The sequence below is a fragment of the Electrophorus electricus genome, chromosome 2, assembly GCF_013358815.1.
Source record: "Electrophorus electricus isolate fEleEle1 chromosome 2, fEleEle1.pri, whole genome shotgun sequence".
Taxonomy (NCBI): Eukaryota; Metazoa; Chordata; class Actinopteri; order Gymnotiformes; family Gymnotidae; genus Electrophorus; species Electrophorus electricus.
In genome coordinates, this window is record NC_049536.1 from 4,529,949 (window position 1) to 4,547,448 (window position 17,500).

General features: G+C 45.3%; 1 protein-coding gene across 5 annotated transcripts in view; it reads left to right on the forward strand.

Moving 5' to 3' along the window:
• The window catches only part of trim44 (tripartite motif containing 44), a 38,279-nt gene that overhangs the window by 19,166 nt on the left and 1,613 nt on the right, over positions 1 to 17,500 (forward strand). For 4 of the 5 annotated variants that reach the window (XR_004775756.1, XM_035523784.1, XM_027029101.2 and 1 more), the window contains exon 6: positions 15,662 to 17,500. This exon is cut by the window's right edge. Coding sequence is in view for 3 of the 5 variants with exons in the window: in XM_035523784.1 (XP_035379677.1) it covers positions 15,662 to 15,743 (82 nt within the window). In the remaining 2 variants the exon portion in view is untranslated. The remainder of the gene's footprint in view (positions 1 to 15,661) is intronic. The other variant, XR_004775757.1, reaches the window with a different exon arrangement.

A 17,500-nucleotide genomic window follows, 5' to 3' on the forward strand; every position in this document is an offset into this window, starting at 1 on the left:
AAGCGTATCATGCACAAGCAAAGGGGATTTCTGAGGACCTCAGAAGACAAGGTCGTGATGCTGATCTGGCTGGAAAAGGTTACAAAAGCATCTCTGAAGAGTTTGGACTCCACCAATCCAGAGTCAGACAGACGGTGTACAAATGGAGGAAACCCGAGACCATTATTACCCACCCCAGGAGTGGTCGACCAGCAAAGATCACGTCAAGAGCAAGCCACGTAACAGCCCGCGAGGTCACAAAGGAACCGGCTCAAGTGCACGAAACGCCAAGCGTGCAAGTCGTTCTACCAAAAAATGTTTAAAGGAGAAAGAAGTTTTTGGAATAGCCATGTCAAAGCCCTGACCTGAATCCAATAGAAATGTTGTGGAAGGACCAGATGCGAACAGTTTATGGGAGGAAACCCACCGTAAGGGAGTTGCTGTTTTGTCTACAGGATTGGGCTAAAATTCTCTTCAAGCCAATAATGTTTAGTGGAGCACTGCTGCACAATGGGGTCATACCAGACACTAAGAGCAAAGGTTCACATATTTTTGCAACTCGCAGATATGTAATACTGGACCATTTTCCTCAATAAACAAAAGACGAAGTCTAATATTTTTTTGTCTCACTTGTTTGATTTGGTTCTCTTTATCCATTCTTAGGACTTCTGTGACAACCTTTAGGTCAAATTTATGCAGAAATATAGACACTTCTAAAGGGTTCACAGACTTTCAAGCTCCACTGTATATGTTTAATGCTTGCACACTTTATAGATGCTCTTTTTTTCCTTGGTCAATTTTGTTATACTTTGTGTGCAGTATTATTTTTATGTGCACTGTTAAAGTGGCTAGAAGCATGTCACTATGGTGCCATAAGGTGTGTATCGACATTCCCATCTCATAGTTTGCCAGCATTAATAACTCATCTCATCTAATCTAAGAGAGCGTTACCATAGCCACTCACTCTGTCTTGAAGCAGTGTTTAAAAGCTCAGTTTTGGCAGTATCGCAGTGCTCTCTCTCTCGCTCTCGCTCTCTCGCGCTCTCTCTCTCTCCCTCCAGCCTCCATCTGCCAAGAGCCAGCAAGTTGTGTACAGAGCACAGAGTGAGAGCTTCAGCTGGGGCGTGAAGTCTGGATAGAAGCAGGGAATGGGCGCTAACCAAGGAGCAGCTTGCCTTGACCCCTTATTTGCTGGTTGCTAAGTAGTCCATTCATCATTAGCTGCGTTAGTGCTTCAGGTGAAGTCCAGTCCTGAGCAGATGTAGCTTTGGAGACTACAGCAAAATTAGCAGTCTATCCGCTTTTACTATTTAATATGAGTTTGAGTAAAATTAACATTTTTGTTTTATTCCATAAGATGCTAACTATATTTCTCCAAATTGCAAATAGAAATAGTCATTTGGAGCATTTATTTGCAGAAAATTGACAGCTAGTCAATTAATTTTTAAAAATGCAGAATTTCAATAATCCAAAGAAAATGAATACACATTCATTTTCTTAACACTATGTTAAAATAATGTTTTAACATATGAAGAGTTCAGAAATCAATATTTAGTGGAGTAAGCCTGATTTTCAGTTACAGCATTCATGCCTTTTGGCATGCTCTCTACCAGTCTTCCACAGCACTGCTGTTACGTTGCAGATTCTAGCCGCATCAGTTACTTCAGGAACTTTGCAGTAAACAACGGCAACATGTAGATTCGTGAAGAAGTAGTTTACTTGCAAATACAGTTGGCCAATGGAGAGAACAGTAGCGGCATATAAGGACACGCTGTGTCAATCTCTAACTCTTTTACGCAGTTGTAAGTGGGGGTGCTGTGGATACGTGAGAAATGGGACCCCAGATCGTCTAGACAGTTGACGGTGATTCATTCGGTAGTGTGTCTTCCTGCCAAATGGTGGAATAAGATGACTGCTTGATTGTGAATAGAACAGGGAGAAATTCCGACTCTTAGTCCCGCGTTTTGGTGGAGAGACACTGTACTCAGCACAGTTGAAGTTACAGTGTGACTAGAGATCCTAGCTAATTTTGTATACAGCATATCCAGAGTATCTAATATATCTCATAATCATTTGAGAATATATTTTAATATGTCTGATACCTCAAAAAGCAAGACCTGCGACTGTGGCAAGGAAAAGCTCTAGACCTTATCTTACTCTCCCCATCCTTTATTGGATAGATTCAAAGTTTCATTTGAATACAGATTAAAAAAAGGAATACAAATTAAAAAAACAAGAAATCCCATTGGAAAAGCTAGAACCAGTCAGTCAAATGGATCATTGTTGTAGCTCTTTTACATATGACCGAATGGACATTTCAGCAATGACATCAGGATCTACTAATAGACAGCCAGTGGTAATAGAAGTACCAGCGGCTTAATGCAATAATGGGGTAATGGTGGAGATGTTGGGGGTCAGACAGGATTTGACAGAGGAATAAAGAATCTTTTAAAATTCTATGTATTAGAGTTGGCTCAGATTGCCATGCTCCCATTCAGTCAGGAAAACTCTTTAATTTCGTGTTGTGTGTTTAACATTGTTGAAGGAGTGAGGTTGAAAGAGCCCGACTTTGTGATGTTGCATGGTTATTGGTTTTGAGTCCTTTCAGGTGTGTGTGTCTCTTGCAGAAAAGCAGACCGCATGATACACACAGGGGAGTGGGGGAGGATAACTGCAGTATTTTCCTCAAGCATATCAGATGACTCCAAGGCCCATTATCCCAGTGGTCAGGAAAACCAAGCGCTTGTAGGTCCAGTGCAGAGTCAACATCTTCATTACTAGGTCCATCACTAGGTTTGAAAGGTTCCTCTCATGTTGGTTGACTTTTGGATCTTAGTTTGAATACCAGAAGCTTGAGACTAAAGGTAGTTAAGCATCAAATTCACCAATCAGACATGGCTTTCTCCCCACCACTCAGATAACCACTCTTAACATCTCAAAGGAAGCTAGCAGATGAGTTTTATACCTCAAACACAAGATTTCTTACCGCTTCTTGCCTTAATGTTACATGGACAAACAACCAGCCATATATGACCACCATAACGGCAAAACAACTAGACAACTAGAGGAACACCTAATGTCAAGTGTTTGGTTCAAGATTGTTGCTCCTTAGTATGGTTTAAGTGGCGTTACATGGGAAATAGCACACTCCCCACTAGGAGGGGCTGAGACATCCCTAAGAGCTGGAGCACATCATGCTTCTTTTTTATATAACTCCCTCTAATGTGTGTCTTGTCCGGTATTGATTGGTATGAAATTAACGTGGTGGGCCGTATCTTGGGATTATCCCCGTCAATAACCACATCACGTGCTGCTGTGCTACACCCAGACGGGAGCACTTCCACCTTAATGTGTAGATGTCTTATTACCGGGTCATTTTTCTTCCTGCTGCACTTTAATAATGGACATATGAAATCTGCTGGCAAACGTATTGTAGGTTGCACGGGTCTAGGTAGAGATCTTATTCTTAGGCAAGGCAAGGCATGTTTATTTGTATAGTGCCTTTTCATACACAGTGGCACTTCAAAAGTGCTTCACATAAGACAGAGAAGGATAATGGCTTATTACACCCTAAGCTCTGTCACCTCAGGAAGGTTTCTACCAGAAATAAAAACGAACAAGTTACAAATAGTTTATAAAAATAAATTTCAATATAGGTAATTTAAACAGAAAATGAACTAAGGTTTATTTAAATAAAGTGAAAAATGGCGATAATGTAATGGTTGAATGGAATTCAGATGCTCAAAGAATAAGGTGTTTGATATCGATTTACTTGGACAGAGACAATGGCAATATGTAATCAGAAAACAGGCAGAAGTCAGCGTCCGTACAGAGCTGTTAAAATGAGGCAAGGATTTGTTAATCAAAGTCAGGGACAAGCGCGCATTGTAAACAGAATAACAATGTACAGGCATCGTACTTAAAGGGCAAAAACAAACAAACATAATCCAAATAACAGGCGAAGTGAATAGCAGAATAGCAATGCCAAGAATGCAAAGTATGCATGCAAAGGCAGTACTTCGCAATGAAGAAGTATCACAGCCCTGCTTAAATACAGTACATTGATGAGAGTCCAGAGATACTGATCTCTGGTGGTTTCCCAAGGCATAATGGCACCTGGAGTTCTGATTGCTTGAGTAGGACAGCGTCCCTCCCCCACCTCTGAAGAGTAACCGCGATGACCACATTCCTCAGCCTGGACAGCAACAGCACATGGAAATCCAGAACGGTTTCACTGACTCCTGGAACATGAGCCAGACTGAGTCACCCAGGGATAGCCCCTCTGTCAAGGAGCAGGCTTCTCTGGATACCAGGGATGAAAATCCTCCTTCGACCCAGGGTCTAGGATGTCCCGCAACAGCATCCAGCACAGCTCGTCTGGGCCATAATCCTCCCAGTCGATGAGGTATTGCAGGACACCTCTGCGTTGACGGGAATCCAGTCTGGTGATGATCAGTATTCCGGAGATACCGATCTCCAGTTGAGTCCCGAGGCTTAATGGGAATTGGAGTTCTGATGGTTATAGTAGGTTAGTGTGACAGATAAAAGTTAAATTAAAATAGTGTGTATGTAAATATAAAATATAATAAAAAAAAATACACTGCAAAAAAATCAAATTGTTGTGATAAAAGATAATGACAGAATAAATTAAGAATGAAGAGAAATAAAAATGCACAAAAATGCAGTGCTACCTGACCTGAGCGAACAGTGTTGAACCTGAGCCAGAACCCTGGCCCACAAAGAATGGTTTCGGTTAAAAACTTCTAGTGTTGGGGCTCTAATATCTGGTTCCATTTAGAAACAGCATAATGGCTAAACTCTGCCTGCCCGTTTCATAGCACTGCAGCATTTCAGATAGATGTTCTGGTCCTACACCATTAGTTAAGTGAATTATAGACCAGTAACGCATACTACAGAGCTGACTTTAAGGAATATCGGAATGGGGTGATGTGTTCTCATCTTTTGCTCCTAGTGAGAACTCCAGCAGCTACAGTGTGGATCCACTGAAGGTGTTTGCCTTTTTTGGGAGACCCTTTAGGAGGCCACTGCAATAATCAGCTCCGCTAGAGATAAAAGCCTTGGTGAGATTCTGTTGAAGTGGCTCCATCAGGAAATCTCTGATTTTGTTGATGTTCCTACGGTGAAAAAATGCTGCTGTAGTAACTGATTTGATGTGAATGCTAAAACTGAGATCAGAGTCTATTATTACTCCAAGATTACAAGATAGCTCTTTAGATTTGGGGGATTTTTAGTCCAAAAGCAGTTTGTTCCTCTCATTGCTGCTGTCAAATATAATAATCGCTGTATTCTCTTTTATTCAGCTGTGTAATGTTTTGGCCCATCCAGTTAGTGATGTGCTTCAGGCACTACAAAGAGAGCCGAGCGGACCATGGCTGTTTGGGGGAAAGGCTAAGTGTTGTCTGCATAGCTGCAGTAAGACGGCCCAAAGTTTCGAAAGGTTTGGGCAAGAGGAAGCATGTGCAAGTTAAGTACAAGCAGCTGAAGACTCGAACCCTGGGGCACTCCACAATTCACTGGCAATCTTTCAGAAACATAAGTAATCCCTGCCTTGCAGGTGTGAGCTGAACCATTTTAGCACTGTTCCTGAGGGTCCAACTCACTTCTCAAGCATGTCTATAAGAATATGGGCTGTGCTACCAAAAGATGTAGAGATTGCATAAAACGGATACCTTCCAAGAGTCTGTCTTTAAGTAAATGTCATTAATTACCTTAATTAGAGCAGCCTCGGTATTAGGAGTATGATTAAATACTGACTGAAATTTGTCTAGACAGCTATTTAAGGATAGAAAACCAGTGAGTTGCTTGAAAAATGATTCTCAGTGATTTTCCCAGTGAACTGTAAATAACTGCTTCACCGCTACAGTTTTTAGTGAGTTAGGGAAAAAACCCTGGAAGAATAAGGTGTTTAGTATCTGAAGTTTGTCGGCTGCTATTGAGGAGTGCGTTTTTTAAAGAAGGCATCAAGACTTGTTGGTATGGCGTCTGCTAGAGCATCATGAAATTGCACTAAAGGTCAGTCTAGGGTTACATCAGGCTACATGTAGCAAACTTGCAAACAATCAGAAATGTTAGAAATGTTGTCTCATCCAACATTGTATGTGCCTGGACCAGTCATGACCTAGAGGGCAACACAGATGACAATCTTGGCTGAATTGTTGTTTCCCTTGGACCTCTCGACCTCCCCTTGTCTTCCCAGCTTATTTACCACCATGGACCATGCACATCCATGTTTCAGCTTGGGAAGCCATATGTCTGAGTTGGGTTTTGGTACATGGTGCCTGTCTCAGCAACCTGATTAGCAGCTTTGCCCGTTAACCTGCCTATCTATTTAGTGAGGGGGTCTGTAACCTTAGTGTGTACCTTTCTATTAATCATTGCTAATGATTTTGCTGTAGCCTTGTGAAATATCTGTACCAGTCACACATTTTGTATTGAGGCGTCTGTGCTTGGCAGGATGCGCCTGTGTGGTTGATGGGCATGTGCAACTCCCTAAAGCAGAGCATGAGCCGGTGTCAGTGTTTGTTTGCCATGGCTTCACAAATTCCGCTAATACCTATAAATAAACCACTTCTGATTAGGTGTGGTCAGTAAGTCAATCAATAATTAGTTTACTGTCTCGTGTACCCATCACCCAACTGTGAGTCTGTTTCCCTTCAGTTAAAAGAAAAAAGGTTGCATGCTCCCCTCGTCAGTCTTTGCGAGGTTGTTTCACACACCGGTGATGTGCCAGTGATGGCGTTCTCCTCCAGAGGATGTGTGCAGGGGAGTGGTAGCACTTTAATACTGTTGTGTGTTCCAAAATGAGCATTTATACCTTCCCTACTAGGCTCATCTGGCGGCTGACAGTGTGCCTACTAGAATAGTAAGCACACAGGGAGGAATCTGAACACCAACAACTTGCAACTTTATTAAGGGTACAAAACATGCCCTTAACCCCCGTGTCTCTGTTTATGCTCCAGGATTGCTTTCAAATGAACTCCATTCTGCATTCAGTGTGAATGGCGGGAGATTATTATCCAGACACTGCAGAACTACTTATGAATCTGTAACTCATGATTTCTAGAAGAGATGGGCATCTGTGTATTGGGCAATATGTCACACCATCTCAGGGAGACCTGCTAGAAAACCTGCTCGAGCTTCATGAAATAGGGTCGGCAAGTTGCGGAATCCCTGACTTATGTGCTTTGCTTGTTCTCTACAATAAAAGCAAACCAGAACTAGCTGTCTTGTGTGACCGGAACAGACCAGTACTCACTGCATACGTCTAAGGCTGAGAATACAGAGTGTTTGCTATAGTGCATGGGTGTGGTAGATAGGGCAGTGCTCAAATCTGCAGCTAGAAGTGACCATTTCTCAGCATGTAGATAAATGTTCTGTACAGTGAGAGCAGGAATTGCCAATCTGCCAACATGTCTATACCTTTAATAGTCCCCTCTATCTGTTAATCCAAAAGTACTCCTGGAAATTTTAACTGTGAACTTTAGAGCTGCATATCTAAATTCACAACACAGTATTGCCAGATAAAATATGTCCATCAGTAGAATATATAGAATAAAATGAAAATGCAGGACAAAGTGCTATCACCTATAGTTGTATGTACACAATGTTTTGTCTAGTGTAGTTGCAAAAGGTACCACTTACATTGCAGAAAATGCCACAATGACTACAGTAAATGTATGGAAAGATGGAGTTCTAATGTATTAATTGGATGAATTGACACATTTCCCTCCACACCATGGAGTGCTTAGGCCCTCACCTCAGTGAAAAATGGCTCTGCCACTCTGGACTTTTCCTAGTGGTCTTAGTTGGCACTATAAAACCCTGCCCAAGGACTTTTCCTAGTGGTCTTAGTTGGCACTATAATACCCTGCCCAAGGACTTTTCCTAGTGGTCTTAGTTGGCACTATAATACCCTGCCCAAGGACTTTTCCTAGTGGTCTTAGTTGGCACTATAAAACCCTGCCCAAGGACTTTTCCTAGTGGCCACACCTGGCAATGTAACTCTCCTTCAGCTACTACTAGCCTACACTTTCCACAACAGCGGTACTTGTATTATGCTATGAGCAAACTTTGCTTTCTGTTTTAAGCCATCACTCCACAGTGATCATATTAGCCTGTACTAACAGCTAGCCCCCACCGCAGCCTCTTACTACAGTAGCCATGATCAAATGCAACATTACCGTTTCCTCCCACACAAATTCCCAACCTACAGGCACCCATTAGCCCTCTAGACGAGTCCCTGACTGCACAACCCTCCCTTTTCCTCACAGCACAGCCGGACCCTGACTGCACAGTCTCTTAACTACACCTTTACCGCAGCACAACTACAGCAGTACGCGCTTACGTAGACAACCCACTAGACCGCAGTTGACTAATTGCACAGTTATTCATTTAACAGTCTAACAATCGCAGTCTAACAATGACAATGCAAAACTGCTAACCTTTACAAATAACCAAGCATCACCGCAATCCTCACAGCAAACCGCAAGTTTGCTGTGTAGCAAATCCTATTAGCCATCACCACATGTCAGTCGAAACTGAAACACTCACTTTTTTTTTTTTTTTTTTTACTTCTCCTTGGTCCAAGGTAGGGTGTACATGCTCCTGGCTGGCTTGCCAACTGCTGTACTGATGCAGTTGATGGAGCTTCATTAGAAACTTGGCAGTGTCTCTTAACACCAGTTAAATAAGACTTGGTTCAGGTGGTCTCCTAATCCGTATCTCATTAAGTAGAATGAGGTGTGCCTGTGTTGTAATGCAACATACACTGAAATGGAATGGCTGCCATACACGTACAGATGCAATGTTACAGTGATCTCTTAATTTTTTTCCCAGAGCTGTATATATATATATCTGAAAAACATTCCAGAGAGTAACTGCAGCGTACTGTAGTAAAAAAATGTAGAGGTAGTAAAAATCACATTGAAGTACACAAGATTTCCAGAGGAACAGGATGTTTGGGACAGAAGCCCTTCATCATCTGTGCAAGCGAAGTGCTTGGTATGAGCGAGTGGTGGAGAGTGGGGAGGCAGTTATCTTTCAGCACCATGGCCTGCGAAACATGTGGCACCATGACGAGCCGAGCAGAATTGCCTCGGCTTTTTGTTTCGGTGGAAGTGAAGCAGCGTTGGGATTCTGTTATCCCTTGATTTGATTTGTGTCTGCCGCTTCCTCCCTCCCCCTGAGGGCCGCGTTCGAGCCGCGCGCTTTCAGCCCGAGGTGTCATTAAGGAGCGAGTCACAGAGACCTGCATACCTACAGTCCGCTTCTCCAGACTAGAGGCCCCGAGCTGGAACAGCCCCACGCCTGCCAATGGGCATAAGGGCTATCCAAGGCGCAGGCTGACGCAGCTCCGCCCAGGTGGGCTTCACGGTCGTTTGCAGGCAACGTGCTTTGCGTAACATGAGTTACACAAGCAGAATAGTGACTGTACACACAAGCAGCCACCTGATTTATTGAAAGTAGCTGGAACTCACAGGCACACAGTTGTTGCCGCACATTAACGCGTAGTTTATGCATGCACATACACACTCAGCGCTGCTGGGGGGCTGGAGCGTAATAAAAGACAAGGAATCAGGTTATCAACTCTCTCCCTCCCTCTCTCTCCTACTCTTGCATGTGCTATCTCATTTTTCTCTCTCACTTTCTCTCAAATTTTGTCATCATCTCTAGCTCTCATTTTCTCTCTCTCTCTCCCTCTCTGTGTGTTTCTGTTTGAAGTGTCCATGTTGAGAGGCAGCTCATCAGCGCTGGATCACTCCCACACTTCTCACACATGGTCCACCCTCAACAACACACTCTCTCGCTCACACGCTCTCGTGTGCTCACAAAGAACGGCTACGTCATGCGCACTGGGTCACACACAGACGCAAATGCCTACAGGCATACGAGTATTTACATAAGTGAGCAGATCCAGGCTTCCTGTAAAGGAGCAGGAATGTAAACACGGAGGTGCTGTAGAGAGACGGTTTACAGGAGGTTTCGGAGGAGGGTCACCGGTCAGCTCAGAGGCGGTGACTACAGACACTGCCATAACTGCATGCTGAACTGGGGGGAGTGGCCTGAGCGTTGTCATGGACACGCTTAATTCATCAGTCCGGCAGCACCATCGCAACAGAAATGTGCAGGATGTCTGAGCGCCGGGTACTTCACACCTGACCAACAGCATTCGCACCCTCAGAAGGGGCGCACACACACACACACTCACACACACACACACACACACAAATAGAACCAAGAGACTGCTCACAGGCAGGCAGCATTTAATTACAGAAGTCCTTTGCAGGAAAGACTGAGACAGGGAGAGAGTGAGAGTGCTTTAACATGCAGTGTCCTACTCACAGACGTTTTACTCTCTCCATCCTTCACATTTTCCTCTTGTATAGTTAACTGTGACTTTATTGTGACTTTATTGTTATAGTCTCCTTCTCTCCCTCCCTCTCTCTCCCTCCCTCCCTCTCCCTCTCCCTCCCTCTCTCTCTCTCATTCCCCCTTTTCCTACTTGTATCTGTGTTTTGTTTTTTTTAAGTCAAGTATAACATGGAAGTTTTCTTTTTTCTTTTTTTTGTCTTTTATCTTTTTTTCCCCCTCTGCCATTATTTCTCTGCTTTGGACTCAATGTCTGGCTTGCCATGTGAACGGCGTGGGACTGACTGTGGGCAGTGTATGCAATCCCCCCCCCCTAAAAAAAAACAGGCGGTTTGGCTGCCGTGTTGGTGTTTGACGACGCGTAACACCGAGGAATAGTACCTCCAGGATTTTTGTTGGCTTTTATGACCAACGTTTTAAAAGATGCATTAGTGCGCATAAAGGTTTATTAGTCAGGCAGACCGTCAGATGCTTACTGTAAGCTGGACTGGAGTGCCTGAACCACACAGCCTGGAGTGTTCGCCTGCTTTAGTGCTCTCCGAATCCCACGGAGTTCTCCCTGTTCCTTCTGTTTACAACAGCCAGAAACGTTTAGATTACACAGTGCGCAGCAGAAGACTTCCTTGACAGTCCCTACTGTCTTGGTTGGTTCTTTTAGTACTAGATTTAGTAATTTGGTGAATGAGCAGCCCTACCTACTCAGGTAAACCATAAGTACAGCCACACCGTGTGGATATAGAAACAGACATGAATGCTCGTGCTAAATCAGTTCACCAGTATAGGTCATTTCTCCTCATGCCGTAAGCTCTATCCTTGAGGACTGCCAAATGGTTCCGATGCGCAGCCGCTGAGTTCATGTCCAAGTTTGATTACCTGACTCAGAAATGCTCGGAGATGGAGAAAGCAAAAAATGCTTGCAGAAATGTACGCGCACTAACCGGGGATGTCGGGTGTTGAACACCTCAGCGTTATGCAAAGTTCTCGCTCTTTTGCATACGCAGATTCTCCCTGGTGCGGGCTGGGGGAGGCCTGTGGTGCTCTCCTAGTTGCTGAGGAGCGAAATGCAGCGTTTCTGAGCCGTAGTCATTTGGATGCATTTCAAGGCCGATACTAAAGGAGAAGACTGAGGTTTGTTCTCTCCTCAGCAACAGTGTCAGACCAAACTAGCATGAGATTTAAATGGCTTTGCTTCCAAAGCCCCGTAAGCTGGTGTACATTTTTATTAAACTATTACTTGGCCTCGGAGTCGCTTCTAAATGATTATAAAAGCGTATATTAATGAATGGCCTACTGTAGACTGCCAATACAGCAGTAAAGTTGGAAAAATAACGGCTCTCTCACTTTGATAGTAACTTTTGCGATATCCAGTCAGCGAGGTGATTCCCAGCAGAGAAGCCCTTCACAGACCCCACCAGGCTCCGACCTCCCTTTGATTTGACTGTTAGACACTTGACTTGCTCCCGCATTCCACCTTACAGGACAGCACGACTAATTACGATCCCCCTTTTCAGCTGTATGACATTATCTGTGCAGAACTGAACATGGGTGAGACAATGATGTCTGCAAGACACAATCCACACTTTCAATCACGCCGGCGGAGTCTTGTCTCGCACTCTCTCCCATGTTCCCCTCTCCTTGCCCTGCGCTTTCGGATATCCATTAAAGCGTAATTGCTGACTAATTGGACTTTAATGACTCCGGAGGAACTGGGAGCGAAAGCTCGGCTCCCCGGTGGCGCCGTAATTGTTTATCACCCCACCCGTCTCCGCGACATCCAGCCTTTAGGGGGAGTCACGGCTCCGCCCACGTGACCCGCAAAGCCACGCCTCCCCAGCACCCGTCCGGCAACACCCTTGTTCCGGCAAGCTACGTTTGGCCCACTTTTCCCTTTCACACTTTAATTAATGAGCTATTCATTATCGGGTCCCTACACAGGCAGGAGGACTCACTCTGAAATTGATTCCTCGATTACCCCAGTGGCAACAACAGTGATTGTAAACTTGTTAAATGAGCCTCTGCAAGATTGACTGCTTAGGGCTTTGGCATTATCTGAATTGCTTTTTCAGTCATTTCTTTAAACGAGTCTTGCCGGAGCGGCAGCCGCGCGCCTGGCCTGGGAACGATGTGGCAGTGATGTCAGGGCAGAAGCGCGACGTAGCGGCTCCACGCCGAGTCTGAGCTGACGGGGATGTGCTGGTGATTTATTCCGACACACACAGTACGGGTTGGTCAACCTTTGGGAGAATACCGGATAACTAACTTGGCACGGGAGATGGAGAGTGTTGGGTAACCATGGTGCGAACCATTTGCCCAGGCTCTTCGGGTCTGCCTTGTGGCTTTGGACGAAGTAGCAGTGGGGAATTTGGTGAACAAGTACCTTGAATTCTTTTGGCAAGAGCACTTTTTTTTTTTCTCTCTCTCTCTTTCTTTTGGCTTGTTCTCAGTTCGGTCACTGTCTTGCCCGTTTCTGGGTTTGTTTCATCATGGTTAATTGCTAGCGAGGGACACACAAAGAATTATGTCAGCAAGAGCAGGCTTAAGGTTTGATGGAAGCATGCATAGATATGGAGCCTCAAGTTTTACAGTTTCATTAGTCTTTCACTGCCTCCCTCTGTGTGTGTCTGTAGCCCTGTGGCGTGTGGGATGGTGGGGGGGGGGGGTGAATTCTCACTCCTGTTTTAATAGTTGTGCTGGCCTGAGAGGGACTGGACAAAAACAAACAGCATTGAACAAGATGAATGCGGTTGCGTTGGGGAAGATACTGTGACCGTAGTTGATCCAGTGACCTGGGACACTGACTAGCACGAGTGTGTTATGGCCACGTCCATTTGTGCAGTGCTGCCCTGCAGGCTATACTACACACACCCAACGGCGGGAGCCTTCAACTGGAGACACTAGGTTGGAGTCAAACTGTCTTCCTCTCTCCTCTTCCAACGCTAGATAACTGCAACCAATTATTTTCGCTTGCCATGCACTTTAGATTACACCGGCCTTGCCGAATGCATTTCCTCACTATGCAAAGCACTTCCTTAGCTTTTGTTCCTTGCCCTCTCTCTCTCTCTCTCTCTCTCTCTCTCTCTCTCTCTCTCTCTCTCTCTCTCTCTCTCTCTCTCCTGCGAGCATTCCTTGTCTAAATTTCTCAGCATCAGAATAAGCATTAGGGTCTGGGGAATGCTCTGGGCTATCCAGCTGCAGTAATGCAATAAATGAAATCTCCATTACATACCTCCAGTGAAAGCCTGTCGGACAAACGAAGGAGGAGACGCCCGGCAATGCACATCACAGAGAGAGAACCCTATAGGACAGCAGCCAATTAGGCCAATCGGCATGCTGAGTCAGATATGTCAAATTACCCATCATGCCTTGAGTGGCCCCTCCACTTGAGACCTCTGTGGCAGCCTGGAAGAGACCCCTTAGCGCTTGTTTTGCCTTCTGTCTCTCGCTTGGTCTCAAGCTTGGCTCATTAGCGGCTCCTGACTAGATCTCTCACTCTTTCCTCCTCTACCCCAGGCTCTCCTGACCTCTGCGTCCCTGAGCTGTTTGCAGTGATAATTCATCTCCTAGAGGCTACAAATTTACGCTCATTAAGGAGAGAGAGAACGAGAGAGAGGGAGAGAAAACTTTAAAACGTCAGTAGGAAAGCTAGTGTAGGGGTGTCTCCTCAGAGATCAATAGCCATTAGGCATGTTTCCTCATTAGGGTCCAGCCGTCTGCACTGATGCGAGACCTGTTAGCACTACTCCACCACAGGCCGATCCATCAGACGAGAAATCAAGACACTCATCTATGATCAGCTATAGGCTGTTACCCTGGAGCACACCCAGCCACACATGCACTTACAGAGCAGAGCCTATTGCAAAGACTTAAATGAAGCTGTGAGACCACCACCTTCAAATCCAGTCTGGGAAAGAGGATTCCTCCCTTCATAGGAGAGGAGAAATGGCAGGAAGAAAGAAGGGAGAGGGAAGGAGAAGGGCAGAAGCTCACATTTTACCAGCTCTGGGTGGCCTCTTTTGGCAAGGCCAGACGTAGTTGAGTAATAAGGGCTTCTCACGGAATATTCCTCTTTAACCTTGTGATTAGAAATTAACCTCTGCCTCCGAGGAACCTGTTCTCCTCCGATGAGAGCACCTAGATGAACTGTCCATCATGCTCCGTTACCATGACACCGTATCCTAATTGGTCCCTTCATTGAAATCAGCCAGTCAGAGGAGGTCTCCTGTCTTTTGGGGCTTTGCCATCTGGACCAGGAGGCGGGGGAGTGACTGGCCTTCATCATTAATGCAATGAATACATTACAGCCCATGATGGAGTCCTGCATGCAAAAAAGATGATTTTGGCCCATTTCTGACCCAGACTCTGTTCAGTCGGTCTCTCTCTGGAGACTGTATGAAACAACTGCTTTCAGTCTCTTTCACTTACGCATGCACGCGTGCGCACACACACACACACACACGGAGGAGCATCTTCTTCACTTGTATGTGGAACGATCCTGATGAAGACTGACACTTCCTACTTTAAAACATCATCCATATTTATTTCACCCTGGTTCCACATGCTGTGCGGAAGGGCTCTCTCTTTGCATTTCACATCTGGAGATTATGAATAGCGTTGGTTCACTCAGCACTTCAGCACCACACTGGATCCTGAATGGGGAAAGAGGTGCCATGCGTGTGCATTAAGATCCTGCAGCAGCTAGATATCGTAAACATCAGCAGAACATCAACAGACGCATCCAGGCAACAGCGCCATGAGCGGAGTTAAAATATTTTTCTGATGTACCTAACCGCTTGAGACAAATAAAGGGTTGAGACAAATAAAGGGTTGCCAGATTGAGACAAATAAAGGGTTGCCAAAGTTTACTTTTGATTAATGAGTCACTGTCTTTATTTTACACATCCAAAACCAGACAAAGCCTTCATGTGCCCTCCTCTTTAAATAGTTGGGCTGGATGATGGGAGCACCATGCTCATCAAAGGCAATCATACATTCACATTAGTCACAAGCAAAACAACGCCATGCATATTCATCACGTCATTTTGAAAACAAACAATACAGCATGGAGGCTTGGGTTGCCACAGTCTGTTTACACACAAGCCTGTTGTCATTTTCCCACTCTGTAACGACATGCTGGAGGGAGCATGTGAGGCTCCAGCTGTGGCGAAGCTGTGGAGACCACGGCCCAGGCAGACTGGGCAGAGACAGCAGGCAGTGTGAGGGTGCAGCGTTTCACTCGGAACAAGCAAGTTTTACATGTTTAGATTAAAGTTTTTCCTCTGTCTTTACTCCACAGGTTACCTGACCACCGGCGAGGCCCTCAGGACCCTCCAGACTACGACGACGGAGGAGATTCGTTCATGGGACACGCCCCATGACACCACCTGCCTTATGGTCAGATTCTGGGTTGCTGCAGTGGTGTGCCTCTCTCTGTCTCTGTTGGAAGTACGTCACCTGTATATTTTTTGCTACCTTGGATTGCTGCATTTTCTATTAAATCCAAACTGATTGACTTTTCCTGAGGAAGATAATGAAACAAAGTGTTTGATTGCAATCAGGGCCAGCCTTCATCCCTAATCAGTGGCTTGCCTGAGGAAAGAAGAGGATGAAGGATCTGAACTGCATACAAAATACTGAATCAAATTTGACTTCACTTGTCTGCCAAGTCTTAATGATAGCGTTGGACCTATGAAATATGAATTGACCTTGACTTCGAGAACTTCTTTGACAAACTCTTTCGCCAGATTATCCAAGTATGATCCGTTCTCTTAACGCGAGGCTTGGAGAATGAGAATATTCCTGGTTGATGTCTTGTTGCTAATGCTGTTGTTGGTGATGATTTTGTAGTGTAAAAACGCACACTTGCCTTAAAGCGGGACACTGAATGGAGAGATTTGTGGGGTGATGGGCTGTACGCACTTCTCGTCATGGTTCACCGTCTTCGCTCTCTGCTTTCGCACCTACTGAAGAGGACACGTCTTGGCATATGATTGTCCTAATCAGAATTGTAACAATTGAGGAGAAATGTTCCTTTATAGTGTCTTAACTTGGACAAGAATGTCTCACCTGTGTAAATATATGATAACAATAAGCCCAAAGGAGAAGGCCTTCTGGCCTGTACCTGTACCAGTAAAGCTGCGTAGATAAATGCAGCTCAGGTTTCTCCAGTGCCGAGTGTTCTCACTGCTCTTTGTATGCCCTCCGCGGTATTAATCAAAAAAAAGTCACATCTTTTCTCGTTTGGCGCATCAGAAAAAATTCGAATTTTTTTTTTTTTTTTTTTTTTTTTTTAAAACGCGCCGAAAATCAGGCCAAACGCAGCCGCTTCTGTGACCCCTGCTGTTTCTGCACAGACTTGGTGAAATAAGAGGCAATGAACTAACAATAAAGTGATACTGCCAAAAAAAAAGCTCTTACTTTACTGAAAGAATTTAACAGAAAGCCGGACACGATTCCCCCCGGAGTCTTCCGTGCACTTCTCTGATGTCAGATGGAATCATGGCAAGGGCTGCAGACCAAAGGCTGATGGGGAAGAGCTGATTACAGCAGCATATCAGCCATGAACCCCAGGAGGCGTCATCCTAACTCACTCACAGCCCGTGTGGCACACGCCGCAGGGTCTGGGGAGGGGCCCCCGCAATGAAGCAGCCCACGGTTGGCTGCGAGTCTTGTTCTTAAGAGACGAGTCTTTATTTTGATGTAGATAGAGGCGCACGCCCTTCACGGCCATGCTGGGTCTGGGCCGTGCGTCATTGCTGTGGTCTGCTGCTGCCACTGCGCACTAAGCTGTGGGTGTGGGAAGGTTTGTCCAGCCCACAGACATGAGGGGGGGGTGGACGTGAGCTTAGGAGCCCCCCCCCCCCGAAATAATGGGTCCCCCCCCCTCCCCGCTCACACAGAGACCCTCTCTCCTTTTGTCTTTTGATCCTTTGTACCAAAATTGATTTTGGCCTCAGCGGATGTGCAAGGCGAGAGAGGATAGAGGCTGGTCCCAGCTCACAGCGAGTGTGCCATTGTCCAAGAAAACAGCCATCATAAATGTCCACAGCATCAAAGCAGAAGCAGCAAATCTGCCAGGAAACACTGGGCCATTTGTCTGTACAAGAGGGAGAAAAGAAAATGGAGGACAGCCTGA